The 16,931-nt window shown below is 57.0% G+C and overlaps 1 protein-coding gene across 1 annotated transcript in view; it reads right to left on the minus strand.

Moving 5' to 3' along the window:
• The window catches only part of LOC123284083 (potassium voltage-gated channel subfamily KQT member 1-like), a 113,187-nt gene extending 96,545 nt beyond the window's left edge, over positions 1-16,642 (minus strand). The window contains exons 1-2 of the mRNA XM_070485386.1: positions 16,615-16,642; positions 16,237-16,397 (exon numbers count right to left, since the gene is read on the minus strand). Coding sequence (XP_070341487.1) covers positions 16,237-16,397; positions 16,615-16,642 — 189 coding nt within the window. The remainder of the gene's footprint in view (positions 1-16,236; positions 16,398-16,614) is intronic.
• Between the last annotated feature and the right edge of the window lie 289 nt (positions 16,643-16,931).

The following is a 16,931-nucleotide window of genomic DNA, read 5'->3' on the forward strand; positions in this document are numbered from 1 at the left end:
GAGAAGAGGGCTTGCCAATCAATGACCTCAGCTTCCACCTTAAATAAACTAGAAATGAGAGCACAAACTAAGTAAGCAGAAGAAAAGAAATAATAAAAATCAGAGCAGAAATCAACGAAATAAAAAAAGAAAGAAAAATTTCAGCAAAATCCCAAATCAAAAGGTGATTTTTTGAGATCAGTTAAGTCGCTAAAACTCCAGCCACATTGATCATATATATGTACATATATATATTAAAAAAGAAGCACAAATTACCAATATGAGGAACAAGAGAAGAGACATTACATATTCCACAAATGTTAAAAGAATAATAATGGAATATTATGAACAACTTTATCCCAATAAATTTAACAACTTAAGTGACATGAACAAATTTCATCAAACACACAAAATACCAAAGCTCACTCAAGAAGAAATAGATAACCTGACTATATCTCCTAAATATGTTCAAAATCTAGTTAACAACTTCTCATGAAGAGAAGTCCAGGCCGAGACAACTTTACTGGTAAATTCCACCATACACATAGGGAAGAAAGCAGACTGGTTCTACACAAACTCTCTTCCTGAGGGGAGAGAGAGGACCCCCCAGCTCAGTCATGCCAGCCTTACTTTCACACCAGGAGCAAAAACATAAGAACACTGTGGACAATATCTCTCATGAACTTAGATGCTAACGTTCTTAGCAAAATTTTAGCTATCTTTAGTCCAATTTAGTCCAAAATTTAGTCCAATAATATATATATATATATATATATATATATATATATATAAAAGGTGAAACAACAGACCATGTAGGGTTTATCCAGGAGAATGCAAGTTTAGTTTAACATTTGAAAATCAATCAATAGAATTCACCATAGGAAGAGAGTAAAGAAGAAAAAAAGTATAATCATCTCAAGAGATATAGAAAAAGCATTTGACAAAATTCAACATCCATTCATGTTAAAAAAAAAAAACTCTCAGCATTAGTTTTGGAAGGGAATTTCCTCAACCTGATAAAAGATATTTACAGAAACCTACTAACATCACACTTGATGGTGAAAGACTAAATGAGTTTCCTTCCAAGACTGGGAACAAGGCAAGGATGTTCACTTGTTCCACCGCTATTAAACAACGTACTGGAGAGGCTGGCTGGCGCAATCAGGTAAGAAGAACAGTAGGCATCCAGATTGGAGAGAAAGAGGTAAGACTGCCTTTATTTGCAGACACGATCACCAATGTAAAAAAAAATCAATGGAATCCACAGAAAAGGCTACTAGAGCTAAGAAGCGACTTAGAAAAGTCTCAAGATGTAAGAAAAATATATCAAAATTAATCACAGTTTAAATGCTAGCAATGAAGAATCAAAATGAACAAAGAAATTTTTAAAAAATGAAATACTTAGGTTTCTGACCACTGATGTGCAAGACGTCTACACTGAAAACTACAAAACGTCTCTGACCAAAACTAAAGATCTAAATAAATGGAAAGATATACAATGTTCATAGTTCAGAAGATTCAATATTGTAAGAGATCAACTCTCTCCCAGTTGATCTCTGGGTTCGATGCTGTCCCAAACAGAATCCCACCACGCTTCTTTACAAAAATTGTCAAGCAGCTTCTGAAGTTTATACAGAAATGGGAAGGATATGGAATAATGAAAACAACTTGAAAGAGAAGAATAAAATTGGAGGATTTACCTTATTTCGAGACTTCTAAAGGTACAGTGATCAAGGCAATGTGGTATTGACATAAAGACAGATTTTGGCATAAAGAGATCAATGTATCAGAATAGAGCATCCAAAAATACATCCACATTTTTATGACAGAGTTTTTAAAAAGCCGTCAAGGTGATTCAATGGGTAAAAGATATTCTTTTCAACATACAGTCCTAGAATAATTGGACATTCATATAAGAAATTATAAACCTCAACCCAAAATTCACACAGTATACAAAAATTAACTTATGGACCTAAATGTAAACACTAAAATGAAACTACCAGAAGAAAGTCTTACTAATCATGTGTTTGGTAAAGATTTCTTAAAGATACCACAAAAAGCATGAGCAGCACAAAAAAGGAAAAAGCAGTAAATTTGACTTCATTAAAATTGAGAACTTCTAGTCTTTAAAAGACATTATTAAATAAATGAGAAGGAAAGCAACAGACTGTGGGAAAATATTTGTAAAACATGGATCCATGTACCTAGACTATACAAAGAACATTCGCAACTCAGTAATAAGACGACAACCAGCTCAATTTTTAAACAGGCAAAAGATTTGAAAAGATACTTCACCAAAGAAGTTACACGGAAGCCGCTTAAATTGCACATGAAAAGATCCTCAACCTCATTAGTCATTAGGAAATGAAAATTAAAACACAACGAGATACCGCTACCCACTTTTTAGAGGGGTGGGGAAATGAAAAAGACCGGCCATACCAAGTGTCAGTGAGGATGCTACGCAAGATGGTGCAGCCACTTCGGAAAACAGTTCGTCAGTTTCTTAACTAGTTAAATAAACACCTACCATATTCTCCAGCCACCGTATTCCTAGGCATTTACCCAAGAAAAAAGGAAACACAAGTCCACCCAAAGACTTGGACACAAACATATTTATAAATAGCTCAGAACTGGAAACGGCCCAAATGCCCATCAACGTATGAATGAATAAACCCACAGTGACTCATCATACCGTGGAATACAACTCAGGAATTAAAAAGCATGGACTCTAACACACGCAGCAACCTAGACGAACCTCAGAATAATGATGCTGAGGGACGGGAGCCAGACAGAAAGAGTATCAGCGGATGAGTCCACTTGAAGAAAACTCTAGAAAATGCAAAGCAATCTATCCTGACAGAAAGAGACCAGTGGTTACCTCCTGAATGGGGAGGGCAGGAGGAAGGATCTCAAGGGCACAAGGACACTGTGGGGGTGATGGGTGTGTTTGCCATCCTGATGGCGGTGACGGTCTCACGGTGTTGACACCTGTCAAGGTTTATCAGGTTGTGTGCATTAAATATGGCGGTCTATCACGCGTCAATGATACTCCAGAGAACTGGCTTTGGTTTAAGTGAGCAGAGCAAATAAGCCGGAGGCCACAGCGTCTTGTGTAGATCCAGGCACACATGCTGCCACTGCAGACAAGCGTCTGTTTGTCCGTCTCTCCCCGTTGGATTTCCACTCAGGTGCTTCGAATAAACCTCTCGTTGAGGTCACTGGCTCCCAACCCGGCACCTTGCTGTGTATGGACGGCCCTCCCACCCACCTCCCCAGCACCCCCACCCTGCCACTCCACCCTGCCAGGAAGAGGATGCCACTGTCCCCCACTGTCCCTTTGGCCCTCGAGGCTGTCAGCTCTGGTCTGAGAACCTCCACCACACCGTACATGCCCACTCCCACAGCCCGGAGAGGGGTGGGAACGTGTGCGGGCCAGCCAGGCAGTCTTGGGGTCTGGACCCCACCACCTCCCAGGAGTCTCCCTCTTGCACACAGCCCGGCTCTGGGCCTCGGAGAGCCAGACCCAGCACAGTGCACCTCTCAGGTCCCAAAGCAGGAACGGTGGAGCCCTGGGGGCCCCAGGCCTGCTGCCCCACTGCCACCCTTTCTCAAGTGGGGTACAGAGGCCTCCAGGGGCCCCCCGAGCCCCCTTGGCTGCCCGTTTTCATGGGGACCAGTGACGGAACCTTATGACGGGCACTGTGAACACTGGGGAGAGATGGGAAATTCTTACATACTCCCCAGATGAGAGGGCGTTGTCCCAACGTCCCAGGGCCACTACTGGTCTGACAGATATCATCATAACAAAGAAAACGACCTCGAGCCTGAGAGGAAGACAGAGACCCCGAGCATAAGGAGGGTGTGTGGGGAAAGTTCAGAGGATCTGGACAGCAGGGACCCTGAAAACAGTGAGGTCACCAGGGCGGGCGGTTGTGGTCAAGGCCAGACTTCCTCAGCAATCGCCAGGTCTGGGGACCTCAGGGCGTCAGCAACACTGAGAAATGAGGAGCCAACGGATCCCAGCCCAGTCCCCACCCTCCCTAGCCAGGCTCCGAGAACGGTCAGGGAGAAGCCACACAGGCCCAACTCGAGGAATTGAAAATGAAATAAAGGTGCGCGCCCTCCCCCAGGTCCCCCCGCGAACCCTGCTCTGAATGCACCAATTCTTCTCAGCTCATCGTGCTCGGAAACTGACCAGATCATCGCCCGCCAGGAAGGGGGCAGGCTGCGCCTCTCAGCACACACTTGACATTTTGTTCTCGTCCAGGCTTCCCGTGCTGACAGTTTCTGGATTAAATGTGCAAATGGAACGTGGCCCCGAGGGGGTCTCCCTCCTGCTGGCCCGAAGCTGCGGGCTGAGCGTGCTCGTGTGCACGTGTGCATGCAGACACGTGTAGGTGCCTGAACGTGGACGCCACGCGAGTGTGTCCACACGTGTGCCTCCGTGTGCGCCTGTCCCCGTGTATGTGTGTGTGTACCTCTGCTGCGTCTGTGTGACTGTGTGTGCTGAGTCTGTATGTGCCTCTGTGTGCATGTCTGCATAGGCATGTGCCTCAGCATGCTTGCCTCTCAATTAGGCATCCAGGCTGCACCAGGCACGTTTTCCCCAACCTGCTACTTCAGCTCCCTTGACCTTGACCAAGCTGGGAAAACAGCTCGCAGCCACCCCAGCATGGTTTTCAGCACAGGGAGCTTCTCTTAGCCCCGTGGTGGTTGGATCCACTTTAAAATGCAAATGTGGAGCCGGTCACCATGAGCCTCAGGCTGAGGGTCTCTGCCTGCAGCCACTACCCAAGGGGTGGTGACGCTATGAAGGCCGAGGCCCAGAGCCTGCCTTCCTTCCCAGGCACCAGGAGATCCGCAGGATCCAGGACCACCACCTGCAGTAGAGGCCCATGCATTCGGGGTGGGGACCATCGCCCCCAACTCCCACCACCCTAAAGATGCTAGAAGGGCTTCTGGGCCTCTTCTGCATTTACAGGTGTCACCAAGTCCTCTTGAGCCCCGCTGGGGCCAGCCCAGGGGCCAGAAGGAGCTGACGGGCAGTGGTCCGGGCACACTGGGCTGGCGTAGGTCTAGGGCATCTCCCTGGGGGTCACCCACGGCTCCCTTTGCCCCGCTCGCCCACGCGGTACACCCAGCCATCACGCCAAAATACAGTGGAGGAGTCTTAGCGCCCTGCCCCGAGGGCAGCTTAGTGAGGCAGGGGCTGGGGGCCTGGGTGCACGGGAGGGCAGCCCTCATCCCCACAGGGCTGCACTGAGCCCCCTTCTTTCCACCCTGAAGTCACACAATGACACACTTCAATGGCTGCACAGCCGGGGCCTCTGGTTTCCATTCTGCGTGACCTGGGGAGGCAGAGAACGTGATTATAACCCATCTGAATGCAGTATCCTGGGGCGATTATTCTGGCACCTGCACAGCCTCCAGCCCCCGCTCAGCGTCCAGCCACTCGGTCAGCCCACTCATCTGGCTGCGACAGCTGGCGGACCCCACTGCGCCATGCCCCACGGCCACGAGGCCCTGCGGGCTCATCCTATTATCCCTGACGACTTCCCCAGGGCAGCCCTCCGGGAGCCCCCACGCAGAGTGCGGTGCCAGGCCCCCACCCGCACCCAGCGACACGGCTGCCTGCTCAGCCCAAGCCCCGTTATGTTATGTCAGCTGTTACCCCGTGCTTAAAACAAGGCACTCCAGCTGGCCGGGGTCAGATGTAAAAACGAAGCCCCAACAAAACCCAGCCCTCCAGCCAGCCTGCGCCGGAGACCCCACTGAATGTGGCACTTAATGACGAGCTTCTCTCCAGCCCTCAGGCATAAAGGAAACACCTGTCCCCTGACGGCACACTCTAATCCCGCTCCATCCCGAATGCAGGAGCCTGTGGGGCCCACAGCAGCGCCCCGCCCCCACAGCGTCTGACTTTTGTCCTGGGCCTCAGGGAGACATTGACAATGAACGCGCCCAGTTTTGGCGGGCGGGGCAGCAAGAAAACCCGGGAGCTGGGCCTGGGAGCGCCGGGAAGCCATGGCCTCCTTCATGGCACGCACCTTCCAGTCAGACCCACAGCGCAGAGAGACAAGCGTCATGAGGGGCCCCTCCTCTGGGGGCGGCTGCTGGGCAGCCACAAAGCCCATGACATCTCGAACTTCTTATGTAACACTCCCCGTGGTTTGTTTGACTTCATGTTTAACACTCAACCTGGCAGCCTGGGTGCATGGGAAGAGCCCCCCCTCCTTGGATAGTCGTCACCTTCTTGAAGGGCAAGAGGCCCTCCTGCGTCTGGCCCTGAAGGGGCCTTCCTGCCAACACCAGAGGCTGAGCTGAGCACCCGATGGACTAGAGCCGGCGGTGCCCCTCTACCCCACCACGCCAGCACCCTGACCGGGGCAGCTCCACCTTTGGTTACCAACCTGGGGCCCACTCGTCATGATTATGAAAAGAGGAAAGCAAAGAAAAGAGGGGGCACAGTGGCAGAGGTGGCAAATATGAGACCAGCCAGACACTTGGGAGTCTCAGGGAGACAAGCCTGGAAACCGCGCACCCCAGGTGCCAGGAGAGGCCGTGGGGCCCGCTGAGCCGGTACCTGGGTGATCCCACCCCGTGCTCCTCCTGCCCAATGGGACATGAGGCCACCCCGCAGCTCTGCTAGGCGCCCCCGGGGCCTGTGCACCAAGACAAACAGGCTGCAGCAGGGAGGGTGAGGGAACACAGCCGTGGCCGACAGAGCCATAGGGCGCGGGCCGGGGTCTCCCCCCAGGGCTCCTGGCAAAGCCCCCCACACCCACAGGTGGTCTGAGATGCCGCATTCACCTTGTGTCCCTTGGTTTTACAGCTTGAAAACAGGAAACAGCAGCGAAACAAACAGCCAGGGCCAGCCACAGGCGGCTCACAGAGCCGGGAGCCCTGCCGGCTCAGCCCTGGCTGGTCTCGGGGCCTCCTCTTGGCCATCGTGGAATCTCCCCGGGACCCGAGAGGACCCTCCTCCAGGCACAAGCCAGGGCCACCTCCCCCTTTCCCTCGGGAGGTGAGGCTGGAACTGACAGCCCCAGCGGCACCGGTGGGGGATGTGGGAGAGGCATCTGGTGGGGGAGGGGGAACAGACGCCCCCTTCCCAGGTGACCTGGGGCTGCAGGTGGACGTGCCCCTGCCCCCCAGGACTGGGAGCACTGCGGGCCGAGCACACCCGCAAGCTCCTCCATCCCAGGGGGCCTGTGTTCCTCCCTCTGCACGGGCCCCAGCGGACAGACACCGCCCCACCGGCCGGGAGCGCGGCCCTCAGACCACTGGCTCGGGATCTGGTTACGTGTTTATTAGGGAAGTTTCCAACATTTTCCGCAGTTTCCTCTCCCTCCTGCGCAAGTCCCCCATGCCCTGTTCGAACAGACTTGATGGATAGGACAATTCTGGCCCGCAGCAGATAACGTGAGGCCCAGTGGGGGCTTCACAGAGGGAGTCTTTGTTACAGAAACGAGTCAGCGTAGGACCCCTCCACACACAGGGCCCGGTGTACTCATGGAAGGTTCCGGTTACAGCTGAGGATTCCCGTTTTCACGGCTCTGGGCTGAGGGCAGACCCCGCATGAAGGAATGTCAGCTGTCCCCCTCAGGAGCAGCTGCCTCCAGGCCAGGAACGCGGCCAGCCCAAACCCTGCAACCCCCACCGAGGACGGGGGACCTGCGGGGGGGGTGTAAATTACGTCCCCCGTGGTGGGGACAGCCTGAGCCACCGCCCTGGGCCCCACAAGCCTCAAGCCCTCAGCCTTCTCCTGCTCAGACATCCTCAGGGCCCTGGGGACTGTCCCCTTCATAAAGTGGGACAATGGCATTTGCCCGAAGCCCAGGAGGGAACCCACGAAGGGAGGAGCAAAGTCGCTCTTGGTCAAGGAGGCCAAAAACCAGTGACAACCACACACGACGACAAAAAGCCACTCCAAACACAGGGATTCACCATGAAGCACGCCCACTGACCTGGGGTGGACAGCAGAGAGCTCAGGGGTCTGAGGGAGCAAGGGGCTGCAGTGCGTGGGCAGGCAGCGCCAGGCGGCCCAGTGTGGGGGCTCTGGACATGGCGCAGGCTGCTGGCCACAGACTCACCAAGGAGGGGCAGGGCTTTTGTTCTCAGGGGCCCCAGCCTGCACGGGGGCTCTGGCAAGTTGGCTGAGTTTCCTTGGGGGCAGTGTTTTCAAATTCTGCTTGGTAGCCCCTAAGACTCTGTTCACAAACTCACTCAGGGACCCAGACCCGGGGGGAGCTGCAGCGGCTGCCTGGGTCTCCCTACCCCTGACATGGCTTGCGGGGGTGGCCCCACACAGGCTCGCCCCCACCAGACACACACTGTCTACGCCAGTCCCTTCCTCATGGTCTGAGGAGCAGCCATGGACCCCCATATCCACCCCAGACCCCTCCTCCTGGAGGCCAGGGTCCCTCCATGCTGTCTCCCTGGGGTCGGCATCAGGGGGGCCGTGGGGCAGATGAGCAAGAGATTCCTTCTTGCAGCCTCACACGGGGCCACCCTAAGTCCTGCTGAGCAGAGCTGCAGGCCACTCGGCACCATCGGGCTGTGCAGCCAGAACCCCACACCCACTGGTTCCAGGCAGCACCACTTGTCCCTCTACCTGCTGGAGCCACCTGGAAAGAAATCCTGCCCTTCTCATTTACCAGCACAGAAACATCTGGAATACGGTCTTCGGTTTAGGGCACTTCTTAGCTCTTAGTGTTTCTCCCTGAAACCAGCGAGGCTTGGCTTGCACAGAAAGTCAGCTCCCCAGGGGGGCAGCTGAGACCGCCACCCTGCAGAGGGACAACTAGACACCTGAGCCAGCAACAGCCCGACTGTGGCCTAGTGGAACATGTATGTGCAAATGCAGGTGTGCAATCAGGAGGGTGCGTGTGCCACTGCCTTCCAACGCCGGGGGTGGGGGGTCAGTCCCTCCCCCATCTTGGGCACTGGCCCCCTCTTACACAGGGCCCTGCAGTAAGGGTCCTGGGGGTGCAGACAAGAAGCCCAGGTCCTGCCCCCGAGAGCCCAACCTATTTGCACACAGACCTGGCACGTGGTGCTTAATAAATATTTGCTGGCTGAACAAATGTAGGAGACAGCACCCCAAGCAAGAGTCCACCGGGGTGGGGGGGCTACATTCCGGGGCAGAACATCAGAGAAGGCCGGGGTGGGGGGAACCAATTCTCGGCACGCAGCTCTCATGTGCCGGGGACAAAGAGGCAAAGGAATTCAAGCCTCCAAAGCAGGGAGATGAGGTCTTCCCGGAGGACGCTGAGGTCCAGGGGAGGGAGCAGGCAACACCGCAGGGGGGGGGAGGGGAGCAGGAAGGTGTCCCACAAGCACCTCTGCAGGAGCGGGGCTCTGTTGCAAATGTAGGAGTTCACCAAGTACAGAGGCAAAGCCTGGGTGAGTGGAGCAGTGCCAGCAGGAGTCGGCCACAGAGAAAATAAGACCTTGGGGTTTGTTAATGGAAAACCTGGGCCACCCGCCGGTGCCCTGACCTTGGGCAGAAGTGACTTAAGTCACTCAGCCCCTCGTGAGTCGCAGCCCCTCGTGCGAGAAGGACATTGCAGAGGGCGTGCACAGGCGAGCTCTGGGTGATGGCAGCGGCCAGCCCTGACATTAACACAATCGTCTCCACCGGCATTTGAAGGATGTGGAGAGCAGACACTGGAACCGTGTGGTCTGCAGGGGCCCATGCAAATGTGAGCTGGGCTGGGGGACCGGGGACAAAGCCTGCATCTTGTTCCACAGAAATGGGGGACCCACCAAGGGTTTCTTGGGGGGGCCCACAGAGTCTCTGTGGGGCCTCATTTTGCAGCTGAGAAACTGAGGCCCAGAGAACCGGATGGTCGGGGGGGGGGGGCGCGCAATCCAGCTGGCGGGAGGGCTGGGTGCCGGCGGCGGGGCTGAGGGAGCCTCAGCAGCGAGGGAGGAAGCCGCAGCGATGACCTCATCCCCCAGGCCTCCGGGCGCGGCTCCGGGGTTTTCAACCACAGGCATCGAAGGACAATCCCCGGTCCGCCCTCCACCAGCAGGCACGGAACACCCTGGGTTCGTGTTGTGTTTTGAGTGCCTCTCTCTTTGTGTGGGATTTGAAAAAGAAAAAAAAAAAGGCTTCCATTTGAGAGACACCTGGGCTGGGGTAGGGTCTGTTGCTGCAGGGAGTGGGGGGGGGTTTCTGCCACCGTGGCAGGGCGGGGAGTCACACAGAGGGGCCACCCAGACCCGGAACGCGCTCCCAGGGCGCGCGCGCACACACAGAAACGCAGGCGCAAAGCGCAAAGACGCGGACACGCACTGTCCACGCGCGCACGTGGCAATGTGCACAAGCAGTCAGGCACACAAGCACACGCGCAGACACAGGGCTTCCTCTGGATTCAGGAACCGTGTCGGGAGCCGTCTTGGCAACCCCAGAAGTGGCCCTTCTCCCCAGGCAGCCACAGACAAAAGCTCAGATCTCTCACGTGCCTCTTAACAGTTCCGGGATGGACCCGAAGCAGAGATGAGATTCCTCCCGAAATGGCTTTTTCAGGCCCACCGAATATCCCTGGTTCAGCAGAAAGTTTAATCCCTCCGAGGCCGCCCGGGCCTTCCTTGCACGGAGCTGAGATAACAGCTTTCTGGCACCATAAAAGCCGAGCTAGGGAAAGAAATGAAGAAATATGGGCTCTCTGGGAAAACACAGCGCTGAAGGACTTTTTTCCACCATCTAAACATCACGCTGCTCTCCGAACCCTTGCGCGGAGCCCACCTCGCCCCTCGGGGGCCCCGGCTGCGGTCTGGCTCCCGCGCTCGCTCCGCGCTCTGGGCCCGGGCCAGTGGCGCCCGCATTAGGCAGACGGCAGCGCCACCTGGTGTCCCAGGGCGCAGCGCCGGGCGCGCCCCACTCCGGGGGCTGCAAACTCCGCTTCTGAAGCCCACTCCTCATGCCCGCACCGGTCTCCCTCTGCCGGGGGTCAACACCCCCTTCCCGCAGGCCGAAGCCCCCCCAGGAAGCCCCCGATTTCCGCCTGGGCCTCAAGCCCCAGGGCCTGTGTGTCCAGCCCATTCGGGAGGCTCTGAGCTGTGGGCGGGCTCCCTGCCTGTCCTGTCCACCCCCCCGATACCCACTTACTCCTCCTTCTCCTTCCCCTGGGAGGGGGTCCCCTCCTCCGGGAAGCCCTCAGCATCCCCACAGACACATCTCACCCCAAGTCCCTCTTCACCTCACACCTCCTTCCTAGCCCCACCACAAACATAATTCACACCGGCCTCTGGAGGCTGGGCCCCATGGTTGCCTCATTCCTGCTGTTACCCCAATGCCCCCTACCCCCATGGCCGTGACTCTCCAGTGGCAGCCAGACACAGCCAGCTCAAACCCACCTCGAAGGATCCGTCTCCACATGGTCAACGAGTTGGAAAGTCCTTGGAAACCCTGGCAAGGCCATGGGAAGGGTAATTCTGAGGTGGTCCTGCCTACCCCCTCCATTTTAAAGGTGGGGAAACTGAGGCCCAGGACCACACAGCAACTGGGAGTGCCCCTTGGGAGCAGCTCTGGGCACATGGGCTCAAAGAAAGGGGTTCCAAACCTGGAGGCACAAAGCTGGGCATGCGGTGTGAGCACGGCCCTGGGCCCCTGCCTTCAGGGAGCGTGGGATGGAGTGAGGAGATGGAACACCTTGAACCCACCCACAGAGCCCCTGTCACACCCAGATTGCTGAGAAATGAGCAGGTTGCGATGGGAGGGAGGGATGGGGACCCCACAAACGGCAGGTCAGGGAGGGTGCGCCAAGGAAGTGACGACCAAGGCGAGGCCTGAAACTGGACAAGAAGCTGGTCCTGTAATATGCCAGAGAAACAGCTGGGCCACTAAGAGAGCACGTGCAAAGGCCCTGAGGCAGCAGGAGCATCCGAGGGTCAGCAAACAGTGTGCTGGAGTGGAGGGAGCGAATGAGGTAGAGGGAGGTGCGGGGGCAGGGTTCCCTGAATGTTGGCACTTTGGGGCCCGAGAGAGAGAGGCTGAGTTGGTTCCAAATGCCACAGGGAGCTTCTGAAATGATCAGATGTTTGTTTTAGAAAGCTCCCCGCCCCCAACCAATGGCCGCTGTGTAAGGAGGGCAGCTGGTGAGACATGAGGGTGGCAGGGAGATGGCTGATGTGAGAGAACCGGGGACAAGGGAGGAGGCACAGGACCTCCGCCCTCACAGGGGTGGAAAGGGAGATGGGACCGGAGCAGCAGTGGGCTCTCTGCTTGGGGTAGGGGAGCTGTTCACTGCACACCCACCCCGGGTCCTTGAGGGAGAGGGAACTGGGCCCAGGACCTGCACCCCTGTGTCCCCCAGCCCATGTTGAGCCCCATCCTCAGCCTGGGAAACGGTGTGCGCAGTTCAGAGAATGGCCACTAGGTGGCAGACAAGCCTTAAAGATGTCAGGCCGGCGGAAGAGGCTGGTGCCAAGGAGGGAGACAGTGGGCAGGCAGGCAGCAGGGATGTGACAGGGGCCCTTGGCCACCTCCCCAGCTCTGGGCCCCACTGTGCCATGAAACCTCGACGGCGAGCTCTGTCTGAACATGAGAAGGGCTTCTGGCCAGTTTGGGAGGAGAGTGCAGGCCGGACCACCAGGTCCCTAGTCCCCAGGTTGTCATGGAGGTAACCCCTCCACTGGTCTGGTTTCCACCCCCCGCGCGGGGCGTGGGATCTCACAGGTACATCAGCGGTGATTCCTGGGAGCACAGGGAAGGTCCGTGGAGGTCCCCGCCTGCTGGGCCGCTGCAAGTTTGATCCCCTCTCCATCCCACCCTCCCAGCTGCACCAGGACGTAGTGAGTCACCACCTGAACTCAGGAGCCTCGGTGCTGACAGTGCCTGGATACAGGGCCCAGGAGGGGGCACCTGGTGCTCTTCACATCAGTCCAGGAACTAGGTGTTGTCGGAGCCACTCAAAACCCGAGGGTGAAGCTCCCAGCAGTGGAAGGACTGACTGAAGACATCCAGGGGTTATATGGGCTGAACGGTGTCCCCCTAAAATTCATGTGTTGGAGCCCAAACCCACAGCACCTCAGAATGTGACTGTTCTCAGAGAGAGGGCCTTTTAAAGGATTAAGGTAGAGAGAGGTCACTAGGATGGGCCCTGATCCAGTGTGACTGGGGTCCTTATAAGAAGAGATCAGGGCACAGACACGCACACAGAGGGACAACCATATGAGGACACAGGGAGGAGACGGCATCTACACACCAAGGAGGGAGGCCTCCGGGGGAACCAGCCCTGCCGACACCTGCATCTGGGACGTCCAGCCTCCAGGACTGGGAGACACTAAATGTCTGTTATTTAAGCTGCCCAGTCTCAGGCACTTTGTTCCGGCGGCCCCAGGACACTCACACAGAGGGAGCAAGGCCAACCAGGCCCCTGGCCCCACCCAGGGCCCCAGCAGGTACACACAGCAGGAGGGCAGGCTTGGAGTCTGGGCCCCACTCGGCAGGGTCCCCCGGGCGCCTTCCAGCCACTGCCTCCTGAAGCCTCGGTCTCCAGCAGACAAGGAGCTCAGCAGCTGCTGTGAGGAGAGGACCCGAGGAACAACTCGCAGAGCAGCCGTGCTTTATGGGGTCCAGGCTGGCGCTCGAAGCACTACATAAAATCCCAAAGCACCAGAGACGCCCGCCCCACCCCTGCTGTCCACCATCCAGCGCCTCCTTTGCTGTCTGGCCAGCGGGAAGGGCGGTCCCCACTCCAGGAAGCAGGCACAGGGCTGGCGAGGGCACCTGGGACACCCACGACAGACAAAAGTGTCACTTCTGCCCACCGCTCACCTGCAGGGGAGATGGACCCGCCCGGCCTGCCCCATGGCCCACCCAGAGCAGGGGTTTGGGGACATTTCTCTCTAGGCCAGTGGTGGCCGACACACCACCCAAGTGCAGGATCGGCCGGCCTGCCCCATGGAGCTGCAGCTCCCAGGGCCTCAGCAGGGACCCGTCTGGCACCCTCGGCAGCTTCCGCAGGTTCCCACAACCAGAGGGAGGGGTGACGCAGGCGTGACCCAAAGGCGGTCCCTCTCACTAGGATGGCGGCTAGCCTACTTTTTGCCGTTAAGTCTGTCCCTGCTCTTCCATGAGAACGTATAACCTGATTGGATAGCAGAACAACACACCTGGACCCCAGGGGGTCACCCAGGGGACGTGAGAGGACCAACATCAGGATGTCCTCAGACCTGGCCATCTCCACGGATGCAGCAGAAGCACCGGACAAGAGGCAACACCGTCACGTTAAAATCAGGCCTCACGTCGGACTCAAAGGACGCCTCCCGACCTGAGCAAACACACGTCCCTCCGCCCGCCCGAGGCCGGCACGTTCCTTCCAGAGAAGCAGGAGGAGCCGCCGTGACCGATGGAGGCCGCCGCGCCAAAGCCCCACGCGCTGCAGCACGCACCTGCTGGCCGGCTCCACACCCAGAAAACCCTAAAGGCCCAGAGGAAAGACTACGGACAACGATGGCAGAGTGTAGTGACACCCCAGGCTATGCCAGGGACAGAAACCCATGGTGTTCACGTACACCAAAAACCTCCAGAAAACATAATGGAAGAGAAGATGCCATCTGTGAGGGCCACAAACAATGATTAGTAGCATTAGGAATAAACCTAATGACGACTATCGAAAGCCTGTGTTACGAAACCATAAAACCCTCCAGATGGACAGACCACCATGACCCTGGACAGGAAGACCCCACACCAGAGAGGTGCCCATCTCCCCCAGAGCCCTTCACCAGATTCCATCCGATTTTTCCCAGGAGCCAGACAAGCTGACTGCAAAGGTCATTGGGAAGAACAATCGAACCAGACGTGCCAGGGAGCCCCTGAACACAGCCGTGCGCAGCGATCACACAGACCTAGGACACACATCATCAAAGCAGCGTGGCCCTGGGGATGAGCCCAACAGACAGTGGAACAGACCTGGAGGAGCCCGGGGGAGACCCACGCGCATCTGGACAGCTGGTTGACGATAAACACGGCCCCTCAAGCCGGGGAGGAGAGCCAGACTCTGAAGGAGTGGCACTGGGTGACCGAAGGCCAGGGGCACGGAACAAGACCGGGTCTGTTCCTCATGCCACATGCCGGGACGTTCCCAACTGCCAGCGACAATTTAAAAACACGAGAGTAACCCACACAAGCGCTGGAAGAAATCATGGGCGAGGTCCTCTATCCTCTCAGAGAGGGGAAGCTTTCCTGTAAACCGAAGTCCAGAAGCACGAAGGAAAGACACACTGGGCCCAGAGGAACCCAGCCGAGGAGTGGGTGCAGGCGCTGCTTGCGTAGGTCGTGGGGACGTCGCAGATAAGACACAAAAATGCAGAGACAGAAAGATGCCGCCGTCCCACAGGCCCCATGCCCACAGCCGTCAGCGTTCAGGCTGCCTCCTGGGGACAGGAACAGGCCCCTGTGCCCCACCTTCTCCACAGCTTCACAGCCAGGCCACCTTTGAGGTGTCCCCACTGCACCTGGCCCAGCGTAACGGAGGCGGCGTGAGTCCTTCTCAGTGCTGGCTCCCAGGCCTCACCAGGGCCACGCTGACCCGAGGCTGTGGGGACCCCTCCCAGGCCCTGTCACTCAGCGCTCACGGCTGGTTGCAGGGAGAAGAGCCCTCAGACCCCACTCTCAGAGGGAGGGGCTCGGACAGGTGGGCAGGGTCGGGGCGGGGCCGGCACTGGAAACCCCTTCTGTCCTCGCGCCACCTCTGAACACCTATTCTGGGACCAGGGACACAGGCACGAGGGCTGAGAGCCTCGAAGGCCTGTGGAAGGAGCCATCAGGTGGCCAGGGTGGGGACACTCTGGGTGTAGGCTGTGGGCAGGGGCTGGGACATGTGCAGGGTCCGGGTACTAGCCATAATCCAAGTCAGGAGTCACCCAGACTAGAGCCACAGTGCAGGCCCCTGCTAACCCCAGTCCCAGCTCCTCGTGCCTACATCCTCCTGTCCTTCCTTCCCAGTCCAGCTGCCTCCTCCTCTAGGAAGCCCTCCCAAACCACCAGGCCCAGGTGCCTCTCATTCTGAGGCCCTTCCAGCCTGATGGTCACATCCTGGCAAGCGTGGGGGGTCTCCACACCGCCAGTCCCGGGTATCAGAGCAAGCCCACAGCTGCCGGCCAGCAGGGGCGCTCCAGCACAGGGTCATCGTGCAGGCGAGAGAGGCCAGGAGCCCCTCACTCCACCCACAGCCCCCACGCCTGGGACACGAGGAGGTCCAGTGTGGCTGTGACAGCTGGCTGGCCCCTCGTGCTGCTACTTACCATCCAGAAGAGGGTCCCTGTGGCCAGAGTGACATACTGCTCGATGGTAGACAGCACGCTGAAGATGAGGCAGGCCAGGACGATGAGGAAGCTGCGAGACAGGAGGACACAGCGGTCAGCCCCATTGGTCAGCTCCTGTGGCCAGCGTGCCCCCTCTGCCCCTGCCACAGACACAAGCCCAGGTCCAGGGAGTCGAGGGGCTCACCCACCATGCCCAGCCCACCCCACCCAGCAAGACCAAGCCCCGCCCCTCCCCAGATGGAAGAACTCAAAGGGCCACCCAAACCCAAGTGTCCAGCAGCCGGTGAATGGATGCATGAGGCACAGCCCATCCACACAGCAGGTGTTGTCATTGGCAGAAAAGGAGGACGTTCTGACCATGCTGTGGTGGGTGGACCGTCAACATGGCGCCAAGAAGCCGGGCACTGAAGACATGAAATGCCCAGAACGGGAAATCCACAGGGACAGGAATCCGACTGGGGGTCACCGAGGGCCAGAGGGACAGGGAGTGACGGCCAGTGGGTACGGGGTTTCCTTTGGGGGTGATGAAAGTATTCTGAGCTTAGACAGTAGTGATGTATGCACAACCCTGTGAATGCCCCGAGAATCAGTGAGGCACACACTTTATGCAGGGAGCTCTCAGGGTGGGACCACGTCTCCATACGTGACATCTAATAAGATCTGGTATCTGTTCT

Source organism: Equus asinus, chromosome 14, assembly GCF_041296235.1.
Source record: "Equus asinus isolate D_3611 breed Donkey chromosome 14, EquAss-T2T_v2, whole genome shotgun sequence".
Taxonomy (NCBI): domain Eukaryota; kingdom Metazoa; phylum Chordata; class Mammalia; order Perissodactyla; family Equidae; genus Equus; species Equus asinus.